The following is a 19,766-nucleotide window of genomic DNA, read 5'->3' as shown; positions in this document are numbered from 1 at the left end:
ACGTTCTATAACTCGTTTCCAAAAGTGATTGATCAACATTTTGACAAAATTTACTCTTTTTAATCACATTTAAACGTGTTTCATACATTGTTTCAATAACACAATATTTGATCATGTAATCGGGATTAAAATATGGAATAATCATTAGTTTTATAATAACACAAACTAAAATGGCCTTAACCTTAATTTTCAGCAATTGAAAAATCACTTTCAGTTGCGTCAAAGGGCCATTTAACATGATTATTCAAAATGGGTCCACGGGCCACAAAAAATCACCTCGCGGGCCACGTTTGGCCCGCGGGCCATACTTTGGTCACCCCTGATATAGATAGATAGATGGGTATTCGGCGCCGTCGCTCCGTGCCATACTTTCATACACTTAGGAGCCCAGGGCGGCGAAGTCCTTGTAGTTAAATGGGAAGCGGAAGAAACTAGTGGTTGGTACTAGCAATGGTTGCCGACAGCTATTAAGTCAACTCCGTTTTACTTACAATGTTAATGAAATGTAATTATTATAAGAATGTTCAATAAGGAAACATTTAATTTCAAAAAAAATTACTATCCGATTAGTGTGAGGGCAGTCTGGACGCGAAGTTTTGATTTTTCATGTTCTTTTGTATTGCTTTTGTGTCGCTGTTAGTGTATACGTTGGCTGAGTGATTGTGGTAATTGAATAATAACGTTATCAATGTGTTAGATTTAAAACAGTTGCAACATTGTCGATCGGAAAATACGCCGTCGAATGATTTCTGCGATGTTATTGTATTGAAAAATCTCATGTTAAACACAGAGTTCTGTGACAGCAGTGGGAGCGCGTCGTAATGAAATAATAAATCGTTGATTTTTGCCTTCTTCACCTCAATGAGGAAAGGCTATAAAATAACTCGAAAAATGAACTTACTTATTCGACCTCGGTTTTGCGATTGTCTACGCTCCATACTAAAAAAAAAGATTTTATTTGTATGGAAATTGTCCACGATGGGGGGGGATTGAGATTTTTAAAAAAGTGTCCACGTGGTTTGTGGATGGTCCTTTTGATAGAGTATATCTTTTGATTAGTGCGTTTGTAATTCTATTTTTTCCTGTTTTCAAGATGTCCTTCCTAAATCATCGTTGGTCAGAAAGTACGACGTCGTGAAAATTAATGCATTATGTGTAAAATGTTCAAAATGATTAAACGCTTTACTATATGACAAGTCCATTCCATATCATCGTTGATCGAAAGAGACGCTGGCGAATTAATCGAGTTTATTATTTTTTATTAGACATCTCAATGCGCGAGTGATTTTGTCCTCCCCATAGCGTCGTAGCTCGGGAGGCATCGAGAAACCAAAAACTTATCCTACTAAAGTAAAGAAAAGAAACATATCATTCAAGTAATGCTTGGATGAGATGCAGTGGATTCAACGGTCTCATGCGGTGTCGTCAGGAATGGAGCTACGAACTCCATGTCTGAAGAGTCTGCAAATTCAAGTATTGGCAGGCTTCTTGGGAGGGCGCCAGTATTGGCTAATAAAATAGGAGTCTTCAGGGGTTAAACAGTGAACGGACGATTGGATCCCACTAAAACATTTTGATTTGTTGTTTAACTTCAGCTGATCTGTCGGAGTAGCGACTCAGTCAACATGCTTATGCTAATGCTAAAACTAGAATTTAGGTATCCGTAGCTCAACTTTTACTTAAGAGAAAAAAAACACAGTTTTTAACTCACAATTTATTGAGCAAATGCAACCACCGCAATCACCCCGTAACATGACTCTTGATCCAGCCAACCAGTGCCGACATCCGGGTATACGTTCCGTAGTCCCAGCGTTCGCACTGCTGCTCACGCAGTCCCAGCCCAACCAGATACGTGACGTAGTCCGGCGCCTGCGACAGCAACACATCGCCGGAGTTGCTACACATGGCCCCTTCATCCGCCGTGGAAGGACGTTTCACACATAGCTTCGATCGGCGCAGCTGGGTCGGGTGTTGCCGCTGGCAGTCCGAATTGTACTTGGAAACCACGTGTTCCATGGTGATATTGTCTTTATCTGGGGCGAGGAATCGGGAAAGTATTTAAAGTGGTTAAAGATTATTAATGTTAAGACATTACCGCTGACGTAAATTCTCCTCATTACCAACGGAGTGTGCGTTTTGTTCGTCCACAAACAGTTTGGGAATACGTACGGAGTCCAGGTGAACGGTTTGGACACTTCGACCAGTGCTATGTCGAAGCTACTATCGGTAGCGTTGTACGAGTCATGAAACCGGACATCACCAACTGGGAACATATTGATTTTTTCGTTTATTATCACCACGTCCGGTTTTCCACCCTCCAAACAACTTCGGGTGGTTATGACCATGTGACGAGTTATGATAGATCCTAAGCACCGATAATTGTATGAAGTTGCGTTTCTCCAGCCAAAAGTCACCTAAAATTTAAAAAGTTATCTTCGATCCAAAAAGATTTCCAAAAAGTCTTACCAAAGTAGTCAGATACTGAGGTTTCAAGCTCCTCACAAGTGCAGGACACTCGTCCAACTCCGTCCTCCGTAATTCCTGCTTGATCTCCTCGATCCTATCCATCAAACAACAAACCACCCTAGTGTTGGAACAAAATTTCACCACCTTCTGCTGCGCAAACTCCTTCCCACTAAAAAAGCACTGCCCCAGTGGAACGCACCGTCCGTCACCGTCCACCTCAACGCGGCAGCGATCTCCCTCGAACCGATCCGGGTCCAAAAATTGAACCGCTCCGCCGGCGAAACCCCCACCCTCTGGCAACAGCACCGACTTTAGCCAGTCCACGTGGCTAAACAGGCGGGTCGCAATCAGGTGCTCGCCGTAGCCACAGTCCCGGCCAAACTGAGTCAACGCGAAGGTTGTGTCGTACGATTCGCTTTGGATAACGACCGAAGAGTGCAGTGGTGCCCCGGCCGGGAGCTGGCACATCTCGGGAACCAGGAAGAAATCGTTACCGGCGCAAACGTGCTCCCGCGCTAGGCCGTGCCTCATGCGGGACAGGTGGGCTTTAGAAATTCGGCAGGACGATTCGTTGCGCGCGGATATCCGGGAGATTAACGGACTGGTTCGGGGATCTGAAAGGGAAAAATGTGATGAGTTTTGCTTGAATATGATTTTTTTTTTATAAAGGTAAATTAATAGAGCAACTCTCTCCGAAATCGGTATCGTTTTCAAGTTTTTGCCACCAAAAGTTTGATTTAAGCGAAATATTTGAAGTTTTTCGATTTTTAAAAATAGTGACCGTAAGTGACCATTTCTTAAAAATATTTTTGCAAGGTTCAGAAAATTTGCTATAAAATTGTCTAAGAGACATTGGAGATTAGATTTCTGGTTGCTGAGATAAAGCGGCTTAAAGAAAAATAAATCCGAAAATTTAAGTTTTCTAAATTTCACCCAAACAACCCATCATTTTCTAATGTCGATATCTCAGCAACTAATAGTCCGATTTTTAATGTTAAAACATAAAAAATTCGTCAAATTTTCCGATCTTTCCGAAAACAACATTTAATATTGCATGTTTGGCCCTTTTAATAAGCTAGTCCTGATTCCAAAATTTTAAAAGTATTGTTTTCGAAAAGATCGGAAAATTTTACAAATGTTTCATATTTTAAAATATTAGCATAAGAAAATGGTAGATTGTTTGGCTGAGATTAGAAAACTGCAATTTTCCTGTTTCTTTTTCTTTAAGCCGCTTTATCTCAGCAATCAGATTGAACCCAATCTGCAATGTCTCTTAGACAATTTTATAGCAAATTTTCTGAACTTTTAAAAAAATATGTTAAGAAATGGTCACTTATGGTCACTATTTTTAAAAATCGAAAAAATGCAAATATTTTGCTAAAATCAAACATTCGGTGGCTATATCTTGAAAACAGAGCCTTTTATCAAAAAAACTGTAGAGTTTTTTTCGTTAGCAAATTCAATTTTACATAAAAAATCAGGTCAAAATTTATTTAGTCTTTTTTCGAAAATCACAATTTAAAAAAAAATCAACTCGGCGGCAGATTTTTTGACCATACTTCTCTATGGCTCAAAAGTTGCGGATTTTCGTCGTTCCATACAAAACAATTGAATTTTGTATGGAAATTTTGTTACGTGGAGGGGGGGGAAAGGGTCTCCATTTTTTTCCTTAAGTAATAAAAGAACGCTCCCTTAGGTGTTTTTAGAGAAAAAAGATAGGCACACGAAAACAATCCCATGTTTTCAATCACCATTTTATTACTATTTTTATTGAAAATGGCTCTACGGGACCATCCATAAACCACGTGGACACTTTAGGGAGGGGAGGGGGGTATGGCGATTGTCCACGATCCATACAAAAAAGATTTGTTTGTGTGGACAATTGTCCATGTGGGGAAGGGGGGGGGGGTGGTAAAAGATTCTAAAAAACACTAAATTTAAACTTTAACAAAAAAGTCAAAAAAGAATATTTTAGTAAATTTTCGCACCAGCTCGAAAATATTTTGGGGTCGGGTAAAGTAAAGTAGTCATCAATGAGACACGGGGAACAATGATAAATTGGCTCTCACAAGTCGTAGTTTCAACCATTCAGGCTCATATTTGGGGGAAAGGTGTGTTTACTCGTCTGCCATAATAATGACTTTGGTTATGGACGCTCCCTTGCAAAGTTACTCATAAATGTTTGTTTTTTTATTTTCATTTTATTTTATAAATGTTTGATGCTGGGGTGTAAAAGTTAATTATGGACAAAAATTACTTTTTGGCTTGTAGGCTGCCATTAAAATCAAAACTATCATTTATTCAGATTTCTTTCGACGTTCCATAGGGAATGAATTGGGCTACAATGTCCTTTAATTAGGTTTGGCCAAAATTAAGAATGTACCCAGCAGGGCCGTATCTAAGGGGGTGTTATGGGTGTTCAACACCCCCCATGGAAAAAAAGGCTTACACCCCTAACGCCCCGACAAAGACACGGCCTGAAGGGCCGCCATTTTTATGACTATCAAAATCTATCAGGGCTATCAGGGAAAAACTTTACTCTCACTACATACGCCATCAAGTGAAAAACTCAACTCTCAGTAAATACGCCCTCATAAAAACATTTGACGCTAAGAAAAACCTTTCACAAAAGACGCCCTTCTAAAAATATTTAAAAAAAACTATGTCTGTTGACGCCTAGAGAAGAACTAAACTCTCACTAAATACGCCCTCATAAAAATATATATAAAAATAATTTGATCATTGACGCCTTGAAAAAACCCAACTTTCAATAAATAAGCCCTCAAGAAAACATTTAATAAAAAAACTTTGCTCGTTGACGCCTTAAAAACTCAACTTTCACTAAATACGCCCTCCTGTTTTTTTTTTTTTTAACTTTAATCGTTAACGCCAAGCAAAAAAAAACTTTCACTAAATACGCCCTCAAGAAAGTATAAAAAAAAACATTGATCGTTGACGACTTGAATAAAAAAACTCTCACTTAATACGCCTTAATTTAAAATAATTAAAAAACTTTGATTGTTGACACCTTGAAAGAACTCAACTTGCACTAAATACGCCCTCATGAAAATATTTAAAAAATACTTTGATCGTTGACGCCAATACAAAAACTCAACTTTTGCCAGATACGCCACAAGAAAAATATTTTGAAAAAATTAAAAAGATACTTTGATAGTTAACCCACAGTGAAAAATCGAAATCTCACTAAAAACGGCCAGCTATTTTTATTATAAAGCCTTTGACTAACTGGATAGGCCCTCCTGGATTTTTGTTAGTAAAATACTTAAATCTTTATCGGCCAGATCCAAATCCAACTTTGACTATGTACGCCAAAGTGATTTTTTTAAATAGGTTAATTTCTCCCCAACTGAACACAAAAAAGTACAAATTTGAAATCTACTTTTTCTGATCCTGCTGAAATTTGGCGAAACTGTTTATTATTTCGAAACATGCAAAAACCTTCTATTTTTTGGCACTGCCCTAAAGTTTTTCGATGTTCGCCAATTAAAAAAAAAATGGTCAAATATTTAGGAAACAAAAAATGATAGAGCAATATTCGACTGCAATTTTTAAAAGATATTTGACGCTGATTCAATTCAGCGTCATCATTTTGATTAAAATCAAACATGGCAGCATTTTGGCAATTAGAAAAATGATGCAGGGATGGATTTAGGTAAATTCTGCTACTGCAAGCTTATAAATTTGAAAATCTCAAGAGATTCAACTTGCCCTAACAAGTAAAGTTTGATTCGAATAAAAAAAAATTATGACGCTATATAATTCAGCGTTTCTTAAAAAAGCAGTCGAGTTTTGCTCTATCATTTTTTGTATCCAAGACATGGCCATTTGATAACTACATTTAAAATAAAATTGGTGAACATCGTAAAACTTTGGGGCGGTGCCAAAAAAAGAGGGATTTTTGCATGTATCGATAGGATTACCAGCTCCGTGATATGACCGAGGATTGAAAAAAAAGTTGTTGGTTGGTATGTTACATTTGACTAGGAAAAAAAATATCCGTCAGCTTTGATGTTTATGTTCTTTCAAAGAAAGCTAGAAATCTGATAAGTTTAGTTCGAAAGCTTTTTATTGATTTTGATTTTCCATAAACATCATCAGTTTATAGTTTGGGTTTTAAAGAACAACTTTGCTGAAAGCATCGAAGAGATACGTCTACATCGCCTTATTTTTTTTTTCAAACTTAAATCAAACTAAGGGATTATTGTTTGTGCCAAAACAAATCTCTCTGATGTCTTCGGCAAACTTGTTCCTTAAAACACGAACTATAAGCTCATGATATTTTTGAAAAATAAAAAAACGGCGAAAACCAAAACGCATAGATCTTTGAGTTGATTTCCATTTTAAATTGATTTGGCTTGGGATGCTCGAGTTCGTTACCAATTTGCCCTCCTAAAAAAGGCCCTCCTGTAAAATTTTCTCGAAAAGTTAGGGGGCCAAACAAATTACTGATGATAAAAAAAATAATTGAAAAAAAAACAATCTAAACTATTAAGGATTCAATAACGTTATTTCTATATTTTCAATCACATTTATCACATCAATAATATATGCAAGAATAACGAAATTTTTATGAACTTAGTGATGTTTAGATAATTTTTTAGCATTGCTGTTACAATATATAAAGCAAATTTCACGTTTTTGTTTGGTACGCATTTGTTGGCTGTATACGCCCTTCCTATAACACACATACACCCCTAATGCCTTATGGGGGGAAACACCCCCCATTGAAGAATCCTGGATACGGGCCTGGTACCCAGAATCCAGGGCTGTCGCATTGTTCCCCACTCTTTTCAGCCCATAAAAACATACAACAAAGATGAAGAGCATTAAGCCATACCACTTAGCATGTAAAAGAAATGTAATTATTATAAGAAAGTTCAATAAATACATATTTCATTAAAAAAACTTATGTTACATTACATTTAAACATTAAGAGGCTGAAGTGATCAACAAAGTCAACTAAAGAATATTTTAGGAAATTTTCTCAGCTTCTCGGCAGCCTCATGCAAAATTTTTAAATTGGGTCCTAAAATGAAGCTTAGATTGCTGATATTATTGTTTACAGCGATAAAGCTTATTTTTCTGAGTACAATGACCCTTTGTACGACCACAAAGAGTTTAAAATGGATTTTTAAATCAATTTTGAAAAATTATCCTCGCGGTCCTTCTTGACAGAAAAGCTCCTACTTGACAGCTCGTTCCAAGGGGACCATACACAGCAAAAAAAAGTTGAATTTTGGAATGTTGAAAATTTGGTAGGTTGAATATTACTCATTTTTTGAGTAATATTACTCAAAAAATGTGTAAAAATGTGAACCTGATGAATATTCATCAGAAACTGATGAAAATTCACCAATTCCTGATGTAATATTACACATTTTTTTTTGCCACAGGATCTGTCACCATTTCCTGATGAATATTACCATCATTTTTTTTTGCTGTGTAGTTGATCCATCGAAAAAATGTTGTCTACACAGAAAAAAAAAGTTGAATTTTGGAATGTTGAAAATTTGGTAGGTTGAATATTACCTCTTTTTTTGAGTAATATTACATAAAAAATGTGTAAAAATGTGAACCTGATGAATATTCATCAAAAACTGATGAAAATTCATCATTTTCTGGGGTAAAATTCATCATTTTTTTAGCCACAAAATCTGTCACCATTTCCTGATGAATATTACCATCATTTTTTTTCTGTGTAGTCAAAAAAAAATTTTGCATTAAAATGAAAAAAGTGATCAGAAATGGTTTTTAATCGTGTTTTTTATCGTTGTACATAAAAATTTACATAGGGCTTTAGTACCCAATTGCAAAAAAATACAGCAAAAATACAGAAAGCAGAAATGTGCAATAGGCTGATAAAAGAATTCAAATTCTATGTGTAATTAAGGGACAAAAATGCAAATACTTACTTGATTCCAGCTCATTTCCTTCGTAAAGTGCGTCCACGAGATCGGTTCGTCCAAAACCAAGCGTTTCAAATTGCTTTCGTGGGAGTTCCGTGCCGTGCCAAATGCAACTCGGTTGTGTGCCCCATTGAAAGTTTAGAAACGTTTTAAGCTTCAAAATTGCAATGTTGTAATAACTGGTGCCTTTTTTATACCGAGGATGAACATGTACGCTTGATATTTCAACTCTCTCTTGGTGAACAATTTGGCTGACTTGTTTTCTAAAAGTAAATTCAGTTATATTCTTTTAAATTTTAGTAATCAAAATCCTACCCCTTAAACTCCGTACAATCCGCCACCGTCAGTACGGTATCCTCGTCCACGATTACTCCGTAGCAGTTTTCGTTCGCCTCAGTTCCGTTTCCCCAGCCCAGTTTGGCCACAAACGGAGGCAACCTTTGCCGGGTTATTAAATGTTGCCGAAAAGCATCGATTTCACTATGCGAACCGTTCCGCTTGGTAACAATCGCATCGTAATAATCCCGCAGCTTGACGTACCGATGGGCACACGTGGTCGTGTTGAACGTTTGCTGGTCAACGGGAGCGCCACTCTTCTTCATGGTGGCCACGATCCAGTCCAGGTAGGGGGCTACCCGGGTGTACACGCCTGGATTATCCGGAGAGCATGGCAACCCGAACGAGGTTACTCCGACGATGAACGGAGTCTCGCGGATGTTGTGCATAAGCTTGACTTGGAGTGGTCCCCCGGAATCGCCCTGGTTTTGGAAGCGAGATTTTGTAGTTTAAAACTTATGTTGCCGATTCAATAGATTACCTGACAAGTGTCTGCAACTTTGTCAGAGGCACAGATGTGTTGCTCTTGAAGTCCGAAGCGCAACTTCCGAATGGTTTCATTGTTGAATACTTTTTCACAATCTGAACTTGGGACAGGTGACAACTCCATCTTTAGCAATTCCGGAGTTTGCTTTTCTCCTAAAATAGTTTTTATCATTATTCATACTGAATAACTGAAAATCAAGAAGCTCACCAAATCCAACCTGACCCCATCCAACGGCATGCATACGCTTGAAGCGCACTTCCTGATGGGGCCACAGACAAGCTGGAACTACAGCTTTATTGATCCTGCAGAGCAAAATTCTTCAATAAACCCGTTACACTAAACCCACCCCAAAAAACCTACGAAACATTGCGCTCCAGTCTGAGCAGCGCCACATCGTGATAGTTGGCAGAGAATCGATGCTCCGGATGTCGAATCACCTCAGCGATCTTGATCTGCTGCGCAGTTTCATCTCCCTCCGGACTGAAGATGTTCAAATCGCCAAAACGAACCACATCCGGTCGAAGATTTCTACCAAAAAATAAAATCACCAAATTACCAACACCCCAAAAACCGCCCAGCTTCAAGACAAACCTCTCGTCGACGGCACAGTGCGCCGCCGTCAGGACAAAGTTGTCCCAAATCAACGAGCCGCCGCACTTCCAGGCCACTTCGCCGTCCGGTTGGGCCCACCCGATCGCCCCCATGTGGGCAAACTCGTTGAGGCGGGCTGGACGTCCGCCGATACCGCCTTGGCCGGATAGGTAAAATTTGTAGAACCGAACGTGGCAGTCGTCCAGGCTGGTACGCTCGTCGGGCATCAGCAACGATTCACCGCGGTGTGGGGCAACTTGGGGGAGAAATGTGCCAAGAAAAAAAAAAGAATTAGAACTATGCGTCTCTTCAAATCTACATTCAAATAAGAAAATTAAAACGCATGGAACTTAAAGATCTCAGAACATATTTGCCCCGACCTCTTAGATTTTCGTGAAGATTTGCTCTCTGAGGTTACTTTGGTCCCTGAATTCTCGCCACGGTGGGGTGGGTTCCAACTTCCTTTTTTGATGTTTTCCCTAAGGCACGTTTTCCAACGATTTCTAGCTCGATATCGTAAAGAGATAGAAATTGGTATCAAAGGGACTTATGACCGATTCTTCAGCTCCTTTTCAAAAAAAATCCCATGTTTTTTCAGCGTTTTGGCTGTAGTGGCAACTTAAAAGAAGAAACCCCCAATGTTATTACATATTTGGAAATATGTTCGAATCCCGGGGTGGATGGAAGCTAGGGTGTAAAAAGAGGTTTGCAATTGCCTCAACAATCAAGCCTTCGGACACCTAGTTTCGAGTAGGAATCTCGTAATCGAGAACGCCAAGGCAATGCTGTAGAGCGAATAAATTTGATTTTGATTTTCTTTTTATTTTTTATTTTTTGAAAATACTAAAATTTACACAAAACACCGTATTTTTTTCAAAAATACTCAAATTTTTCCAGCTGGGCGTTTTAAATTCGTATTGCAAATTATGAAAATTTAAGCACATTTCGAGCCAAACATTTCATTAGGGCACAAAACCAAACGTAAACATTTGGGATTATTCCACTATTCCATCCATTAGTACACTTCCTACATGCCCTCCAAGAATCAGATTGATAGCAAACAATTTCCTATTGAAAAAATCAAAAATACAAAAGGGCACATAAAAATGATCACTCCAAACCAGAAAAAAAGTTCAATTGTGCCCTTTTCTTTTTAATCAGTTTTTCGTGGTTAAGGAACTTTCTATGTTATAAAGTGAACTTTTCATACATTCTTAACACTAATTCACTTCAAAACAAAGTTTGGTTTTCGTTTCACCAAGGATTTCTGCAGAAAAAAAACTTCGTCGAAATACAATATTTAATACGGTCCCGCGGCTGCTGTTCAGTACACTTTTGAAGAATTTTTATGTTTCACATACCTTATCTACACCATTCGATCACAAAACTTCACCAGTTATCAAAATTTCCGCTGAATTCCTCATTATTTCTAACTAAAAAAAAGGCCCATAAACATCATTAAAAACAACAATCAGGTGACAGCGCTTTAGTGCCCATTTAATTCTCTTCGAAATTGCATTTAGAAAGGGCCCATTATAAACAACAGTTGGAAAGTTAAAAGGGCCCAATAACAAGATTTTTTTTAAATTATGAGTTTTATTGCGAAAATCAACATAAATTAAGAAGCATTAAAGCAGAGTTGAGGATAATGATGTGTTTTATCGTATCATCAGTAAAAATACCACCTTTCTTTTTAAATAGGAATTGAAACAAGTTGTCCACTTTTTGCCAGCGATTTTCTCGAATCGCGGTTTTTGGTTTTGTGCCCTAATGAAATTTTTGGCTCGATTTAAGTAATTTCTGAAAATACGATATTTAGTGAAAATTGAAAAATTTGAGTATTTGCGAAAAATACGATTTTTTGTGAAACTTTTAGTATTTTAAAAAACACTTTTTTTGTGAAAATTCATAACAATTTTTGCTTAGTTTTACACTCACATTGTAAACTTTGAAAAATTTGAGTGTACGTTGAAATATACGTTGAAACTTACTACATTTTCAAAAAATATATTCTTAGTGAAAGCATTGAAAATTTAACTATAGTAGAATTAAGTTGATTTTAAAAATAATAAAAAAAAGAGTTATCATCTTATCGCCGATAGAAATATCGAAATAACGAGAACGATTTTTTTAACCTGTGGAGAGCGCCATTCTTCTACGATTCTTACCACTTCTCAGATGTAGAACCTTCATTAAATTTGGAACAACTTTCCCGAAGACACCATATTTATAGGAGTTTTTTCCGCGAAGTTATTAGCGCCCAAATCTGTCCATTTTTTTGATCACGTGCGTGCACACTACGGTGATGGGTATTTTTTTTTTTTTTTTCAGGGGATAGCCCCGAGCAGGGATGCCAGGTCGGAATTTGAAAAGTCTGGACTACTGTGTGAAAAAAGTCTGTGCATGTCTGTGCACATACTTTTGCCTAAATTCGAACATCAACAATCGTCTCAAAAAAAATTGATGAGCGGGGGGGGGGGGGGAGTGTTGTCAAAACCATCCTGACTTTTAAAAATCGAATATTCGCTCGGTTTTTGTAAAATCTGTGTATATCTGTGTCAGATTTAAAAAGTCTGTGTTTGTCTGTGCATCACAAAATGTCTGGACACAACTTCAAAAGTCTGTGAAACACAGACAAATCTGTGTACCTGGCATCCCTGGCCCCGAGGAAGCACGGATTTGGACCACCCTAATGCACATGCTGTCCATACCCTTCAAGTGACTTATTTTCGGTTAGGTTATATTAAGAAAGGCACCAACCACATAGGTGGACTTAGCTAGTTTTTCTTCAAATTTGTATGCAGGAGAATTAGGGTTATTCAGCCAACAATTTCAATCAAAATGTACGAGAAGCTAAATACACTGATTCTCCGTACAAATTTTGATTAAAACCATTCGGCCTTCCAAAAAATTTTGTTCTGTACATGCTTCCCAAAAACCAACCAAAAACTAAAAATACGGCACGACTTTGATTACGATTACACTGCACCCAATCAACAAGTTATCATCTCTATCAATCACCAAGACCAAAAATGACTCACAAATCAGCCCCGCAGCCAATCACGTGCGAAACCGTTTAGCCGCTTCCTACTTACCATTTCCTAGCACGGCACAGCCTCCGAACGAAGCCGCAACCAGTATCCAAAGCCACATTTTAACTCGCAAGGCGACTAACTCGCGAGGAACAAGTGTTCTGCTGTAGTTCCCACCTAGAACTAAAACAGGTATTACATTTTATAGCCTGACAAAGTGCTTTCGAATAATTAAATTCAACTATAGCGAGAGTGGGGATTCCTGGCTGAGGGGATCGTCTTCAAATGGTCGTTTGAAACATAAGTGATGGAGCTGTTGTGTTGCAGGTGATCGACAAGAATCAGTTCCCCTGAGTTTATTTAAATATGTGTGTGTAACATCTTTCGGCTCAATCGTCTGGTTTTTTTCAGGAGTTTCGTTATTTTTTGAATGCCATCTTTCTTTCCCTAGTGTTTTTTACTAAACGTATCACATTCGACATTGAAAAATCAAAACCTATTTTCGTCTAAACATTACTCACTACCTTTCCTCCTCTAACAATTGTCTTTCTACACCTTTAATGATGAAACTCTTCCTACTTGTTAAGAATGCCCAACAGAACGAAATAACAGAAGAATAGAACGCGAGCCAGGCTCGCGCGCGCGCAATTGTGTTTGTGCAAGCCATTTTACAACATTAACTACATGTTTAAACTACGACATCGATTCACGGTGACACATTGAGTGATATTTTTAAAAGTGGGGCGGGTGGGGAATGTGTGTTACAACGGGAGAACTACCGGCAAGGAGCGTCGTCACTTTTTCCTCGTCGTCGTCTTTCCTTCGTGCTCTTATAATTTTATCTACGATGGACCTTAGGAAGGTGGATGATTTTGGTGGAATATTTGTGGTTTGGTGAAGGCATGATGTTTTGTTTGTTTTTACTCTGTCTCTATACTAGTTATAGTGTGGTGCTAAAATCAAAAATATTTTCTCCACTCTACTGTTGACTGTTTAAGGCACATTAAGGTTTCATTCATCTATCGTTTATGCTAGTTTTGTTTGTAGTTTGCAGTTGTGTTGTGGTTGATAGTGTTTTGCACAGTTTTATTTGTTTTATTTTTTTGCAAAACACGGTTCGCATCTGGGTGTCAAAACCTAAAAAATCTTTTGTTATCTGTTTGTAAAATTTGACATATCAAAAATGTTCTTGTTCTCTAAAAACTCTAAAAAGTGTACCGCTCCGTCCATTTGTACGGCGTGTATCGTGTTTGACCAGAAAGTAAAACTATTCGTTCGAAAAAATAAACTATTTGAAAGTAAAAAATTGTTGATTTGGTGGTACGTTCTGTTTCATCTGCTACTGTTTACTGATTGCATCGTTGTTGTTGTGTTGGTGGTTGTGTGTGTGTTTTGTTCTGCTTTAGAGCTGCGAGCTTTTGTTGCTAGTCAGAATGTTGTAGGCCGCGCCTAACGCCCAGGAAATTTCGTGGCCGTCAATTTTTTTGTACAACTGAAACGAAAAGCAATTTAACCATTTATTAACATTAGAGATGAGCAAAACCGCTATTTTTTAGGAGCTGCTCATTTTCGCTCGCTCATTGAAATGAGCGGCTCTTGGAACGACTCTTTGATCTTTTTCAAAATATTGACGAAAAAGCTATTTTAAAGAACGGTGTGATTTTTTAGGTATTTTTTTGCAATTCCGTCGTGAAACTACTAACTTTTCCTGTCATTCTTGAACGACGAAATAGCCTACTTTTCTGTACCAAAAATAACAGAATCGAATAGCAACACTTTTCAAAATAAATGCTGAAAAGTTCTACTTTTCAGCACTGAAATGGGTGCTGAAAAGTTGAACTTTTCAGCACTTGTTTCGAAAAGTAACACTTTTCAACATTTTTTTGATTTAAACGATTTATCGACAAAATACATGAAAATTCGACTTAATATTTCACTCAATGGGTGTTTTTCGAAATTGCAAAAAATGTTGTATGGAACTCGTTGCAAAACTTAATTTTTTCAGCACTCGTCGTATTTATCCAACTCGGTGAACCTCGTTGGATAAATGTACGACTCGTGCTGAAAAAATCCTCTTTTTGCAACTTGTTGCATAAACTACTATTATTGAACTTTTAAAAAATGAAAAAAAAAAACTAGAAACGAGAAGATAGGGAGAGCACTCCATTAAAAAAAAGTATTTCGGTGTAAATTGCTATTAATTTTACGAAATTGCGTTTATTTCTGCATAAATTTAACAAATGCTGAAATATTATTTTGAGAAAATATTCTTTTCTTTATTCAGATTTAATCGATAAAGAATCGTTGTTCTCAACTGTATTACTCAATTAGGTTGTTTTTCTTAAACTTAATAATCGATAAAGGCTGTAAATGCCAAAGTTAAATTGTTCAAGAGGAATTCATTTTTTTCCAATCCCATGGCTATCAGTTTCATAATTTGTAATATGGGTTTAAACGAAGCAACATTTTGTATAACATTTCACTTTTTTTGAAAATACTGAAATTTTCACAAAATACCGTATTTTTCAAAAATACTAAAATTTTCAAAATTTACGGTATGGCTAGCAAACGAAGCGAAACTTTGTATGCTTTTTCACCCTTTTTCGGAAAATATTGAAATTGTTCATAAAATACCGTATTTTCTTCAAAATACACAAATTGTCATAATTTGCAATATGGGTTCAAACGAAGCAAAATTTTGTATACCATTTAAATTTTTTAATAGCTTTTTTTTATACTAAAATTTTCACAAAATACCGTATTTTTTCGAAAATACTCAAATTTTCAAAATTAGCAATTTTTTGACACCCATTTCAAAATTTTTAGTATTTTTGAAAATTTTTAGTATTTATTCGATTCTCAAATTGCAAAGTATGAAAATTTGAGTACTTTCAAAAAAATACGATATTTTGTGAACAATTTTGAGTATTTATACTTCAAACTTACTACATTTTCAAAAAATATATTCTTAGCATTGAAAACTTAGCATGACATGGTTTAGTAAAGTCGATTATAGTAAGAATTTAAAAATGAGTTATCAAAATAACGGTAACGATAAGTTATCGTTATCGAGCTTCGATAATTTTATCGTTAACAACCTTTATCTTTATAATCGCTGGGGCAATGATTTTTTTTAAATTTTGTTAAGAAAATTATTCGTTCGAACCTCCCAACGAAATATTTCGATTTAGCCCTCAAGATGTCGAGAAATAGTAAATCTAAAACCTACCGTTCCTTTATCGTAAAGTATTTGAAAAAGAACATCGTGAGACAATATTTGGCATCAATTTATAAGCATTGAAATATATTTATAAATTTAAAAAAGGACACAAGTTTAAAAATCATTTAATTTTGGAACGGTTCATTCAAAAGACCGGAGTTTTAAAAGAACCGAGGCTCTTTATAGTGAACCAGCTCTTTAGGCGGCTCGCCCTTTTTTTGCCCACCTCTAATTAACATAGAGTCGGGCTGAAGGCCACAATGTTGTATGTCAGAACACCAAACGACAGAAAATGTCAAATGCCAGAAAATCAAACGCCAGAATATTTTATATGCCAGAAAGTTATTCGCCAGAAAATAGTCCATTCAAGAAATCCTACCTTCAACGGCGTCTTCGGCTTCAGCCCGTAGCCCTCCTCGAGCAGGACCGCAATGAAGGTGAGATCGACGCACATGAAGGGCTGGTCAGCGTTCGCATCGGCGCAAACTTCGCGCGATTTCGTGACGAAGCTACCGACCGTCGTTTCGCCACCCTGGAAGGGATCTGGGAAGAGTGAGAAAAAAGTAGTAAAACAGTGCAAGATGTTCGATAAATCATCGTTCAACTCACCGACCAGTCCCGTTTCGATCGCTCGATCGAAGAAGTAGCTGAACGCGGAAATTTCGTGCTGCTTCAGCGTCACCGGCTTTGGCCGCAACGTGGGCAGCACCTTCTTGCGCACGATCGACGCGCACTGCTCGTAGTCCACCTCGGGATTCTCCGCCGTGGCCTTCGGGTTCTCCTTACCGCTAATGTAGAACTGCTCGGTACCGTACCGGAACAGCTTATCCTTGATGATCGAGTTGACGCACTCGCTGGTCAGCTTCGTCTGCCCCTCGGGAGCTCCGTGCGTGAAAACCGCGTGTCGAACGGCCATCAGTCCCGCGCCCAGATAGCTGGTGGTGAAGACATCGACGAACGCGTTGAACGTCGGCACTCGGTGCATGAAATCTTTGTACAGCGGGGTTTGGGACACGTCCTTCGGCGCGAACGTCACCTGGGTGCTTCCACCGCCCAAATCTAGCGCGGCCACCGTGTTGCGACCGTTCAGCTTGCCCAGGAGGAAGTTTACGGTGAACCACGAGAAGATGCCCTCGTCCGTTCCGTCCATGATCTCCACTGCCTGCTCGTTGACCAAGAATCCGGACTTTTCGAACAGATCCCGGCACGCCTGCAGCAGTCCTTCGGCCTGCTCCGGCTTCAGCAGCCGCAAACCGGCCGTGGCCTTCAGCACCAGCGGCGTCTGGCTCCACTTTTCCCTCGGAATAACATCTTTCGCCTTCTGCAGCAGCTTTTCAATGGTGACGGCTCCCTCCTTGGGCCGATCGGCGAACGCGGACAGTCCCGGCTTCGAGTGCTCAAACAGTTCATGATCCAGCACCAACCGCCCGTCCAGGTAGCCCCGGTGGAACTCAAAGGCGAGCACCCGACTGCCGGTCGAGCCGGCGTCCATCACGACGGCATAGGTCTTCTCGTGGTAGCCCAAGTGGCCCGCGATGCTGTCCACGATCGGGTGGAACGAGTCGGTGTACGTGAGGAACAGGAACATGAGCAGCGCGGCGCTAATCACGAGGCAGAAGAACGAAAAGCGCAGGTTGTTGGCCACGATCTTCGGGTTGGCCGACTTGCGGCGGGACCCTGCCGGAGCCTGCGACCGCTCGGAGGAGACCTGCTGCTGGAGCTGAGTTGGAGAAGGAAAGACATTCTTATTTTAGAAGCCACAACTACGATTTGACACCCCTGCACTAAAAGGTTAAATTCTAGTAAAAGCCGAAAGATCAATCACGTGTGCTCGCAGAGACTCGCAGTTCAGTTAAGCAAAGTGCTTCTAAAAATATCGGGAACGCTTATCCGGCGTGAACTCGCGCCAAAATGTGTGCGAAATTTCGACTGTGCAAATATTTTTTTACACTTTTTTGCGGCACGAGATTCGCAACAAATTTGTACTAACCGTCGTCGCAGTGATTAATACGGCATGTTAATTCGTCTTCCGCGTTTTACGAGTAGAACGGAAAGAAGAATCGAAACTTACTAGAAAACTAACACCAAGAAAGTGATGTCGATTGATGATAGGGGCAATTTCGAGGATGTGTACAGAACACTCCGTTGCACCTGTGAATGTATGTATGAGATTGCCCACGGTAAATATGTGCCAAGTCACGCCAAGTCATCGTAAGACTCGCGACTCATTTGAATGATAAGAGTGATTGTTTGATAAGAACACAGAAGAAAGGTTGTCACACGATGCCCGTAAAACCATGACTTTTATGCGAATTACTTCTACAATGCCATTGACCTGGGCTTTAGGTCAGTTTTAGAGCAAACAGCCGGCGACGGTTTCGTTTACGTCCAAGGTCAAACCTAATGATCGTTACGGCGGTGTGTGTCTGTGCCTGTGGGGATAAGTGGAGTGAGGTGTGTACTCAGTTTGCGTATTCATGATGTCTAATCACTTATTGGCGTCGTTTGTCTATTAATACTTCCCATTAAGAAATATTAAGTATTGTTTTAATACTTCAACTTTCATTATTATTATTTAAAAATGTCCTAACATATTAACTGCAATGCTACAAAGACATGATTAGCTTTTATTTGATTTTAAATCGATGAAGATATTATAATAAATTAAAACCACCACCCTGTTGGAGTCACGTTTCAGGTAGATAAGCATTTCTTCGAATTTCATCATCATGAATTTCCGAAAATCAACCCTGCCTTCCCAATCCACAGCTATATTTACCAGTTGATATTCATATCTCATTTTCGTGGTCCTGTTTTCCCTTTCTCTGACCTCCGGGAGAATCAACAGATACTGGTGCGAAGGCAGCCACAAGTGGCCACTGTTTGCGCCCCGATTGCAACCTTGTTGACGTCAGAACTGCTGCTTTCGACAGAGATACTCGGAACGACAGACACCCGCCGGGGCTTATCCAGCTGCATTGTCAGCAGCCGGAGCCACCGCGCTACAGATGCTGATAAGGCCAGCAAGCAAGCTGCTGGTCCTTCCTTTGTGTCCACTTTTTTCGAGCCCCGAGATGATAAGATTTAGTTTGGGCTCCTTTATCTCACAGCTGAAGATTATAAACTACGAATCTTGAGCTGTTCAACATTTGCACACAAATACGACGTCAATTTAAGACATTTTTGAGAACGATGGACACTATTGCTAATATTTGATGATAAAATTTCAATGACGAGTAACAAAATTTCGCGTTGTACTTTTTCCCCTACGTTGGCACAAAAACATTTACTTTGACGTTTGTGCTGTTTCCACATGCGCAGCACACCTCACCTACCAACCTGACACCACCCACTGACCTTACCGTCACAAAACCCACAACGTCAACATAAAGCATGAAACTTGTATGCACTTGTACTAAAATTAGCCAAATTAATTCCAATTAACTTTACTCACCTTCCGATTGCGGAGATTTTGATTCGCCGAAGGCATCTTGTGAAGACACTACTGCCTCAAAAACAAATTAATCAATGAACACACCCGGACGCGCACCACACGAATTACAGTTATATTTTTCTTTGCTTTCACCGAGCAGCAGAGGAGCAGAGCTGGTCCGTCGCCATGTGAACCTGTCGGCGGTAGAATCAAAACAAAACTGACCACCCGGCGGCTACCTTCGTCCGTCAAGGCGAATGACAGTTGATTTATG

General features: G+C 38.9%; 2 protein-coding genes across 3 annotated transcripts; both read right to left on the bottom strand.

Annotated features, from left to right (window-relative positions):
• Positions 1-1,700: 1,700 nt before the first annotated feature.
• LOC120418626 (uncharacterized) lies at positions 1,701-13,003 on the bottom strand. The gene is made up of 10 exons (XM_039581070.2): positions 12,903-13,003; positions 9,808-10,063; positions 9,577-9,744; positions 9,424-9,518; positions 9,211-9,368; positions 8,709-9,151; positions 8,400-8,656; positions 2,467-3,080; positions 2,096-2,414; positions 1,701-2,033 (listed from the first exon to the last, which is right to left on the bottom strand). Exons 1-10 carry the CDS (start codon positions 12,958-12,960, stop codon positions 1,741-1,743), a joined length of 2,661 nt encoding a protein of 886 aa, XP_039437004.1. The 5' UTR covers positions 12,961-13,003; the 3' UTR covers positions 1,701-1,740.
• A 956-nt stretch (positions 13,004-13,959) lies between these two features.
• LOC120418609 (ectonucleoside triphosphate diphosphohydrolase 5) lies at positions 13,960-19,692 on the bottom strand. 2 transcript variants are annotated; one of them, XM_039581050.2, is made up of 4 exons: positions 19,514-19,692; positions 16,669-17,779; positions 16,439-16,602; positions 13,960-14,331 (listed from the first exon to the last, which is right to left on the bottom strand). In XM_039581050.2, the coding sequence occupies exons 1-4, from the start codon at positions 19,547-19,549 to the stop codon at positions 14,242-14,244; spliced, it is 1,401 nt and encodes a 466-aa protein (XP_039436984.1). In that variant the 5' UTR covers positions 19,550-19,692; the 3' UTR covers positions 13,960-14,241. The 2 variants fall into 2 exon arrangements, with proteins under 2 accessions (XP_039436984.1, XP_039436985.1); XM_039581051.2 differs by lacking the exon at positions 19,514-19,692 and adding an exon at positions 18,839-19,339.
• Positions 19,693-19,766: the final 74 nt, after the last annotated feature.

Source organism: Culex pipiens, chromosome 2 (assembly GCF_016801865.2).
Source record: "Culex pipiens pallens isolate TS chromosome 2, TS_CPP_V2, whole genome shotgun sequence".
NCBI lineage: Eukaryota > Metazoa > Arthropoda > Insecta > Diptera > Culicidae > Culex > Culex pipiens.
The sequence above is the reverse complement of the archived record's forward strand: the minus strand, read 5'-3'. Positions and strand labels throughout refer to the sequence as shown.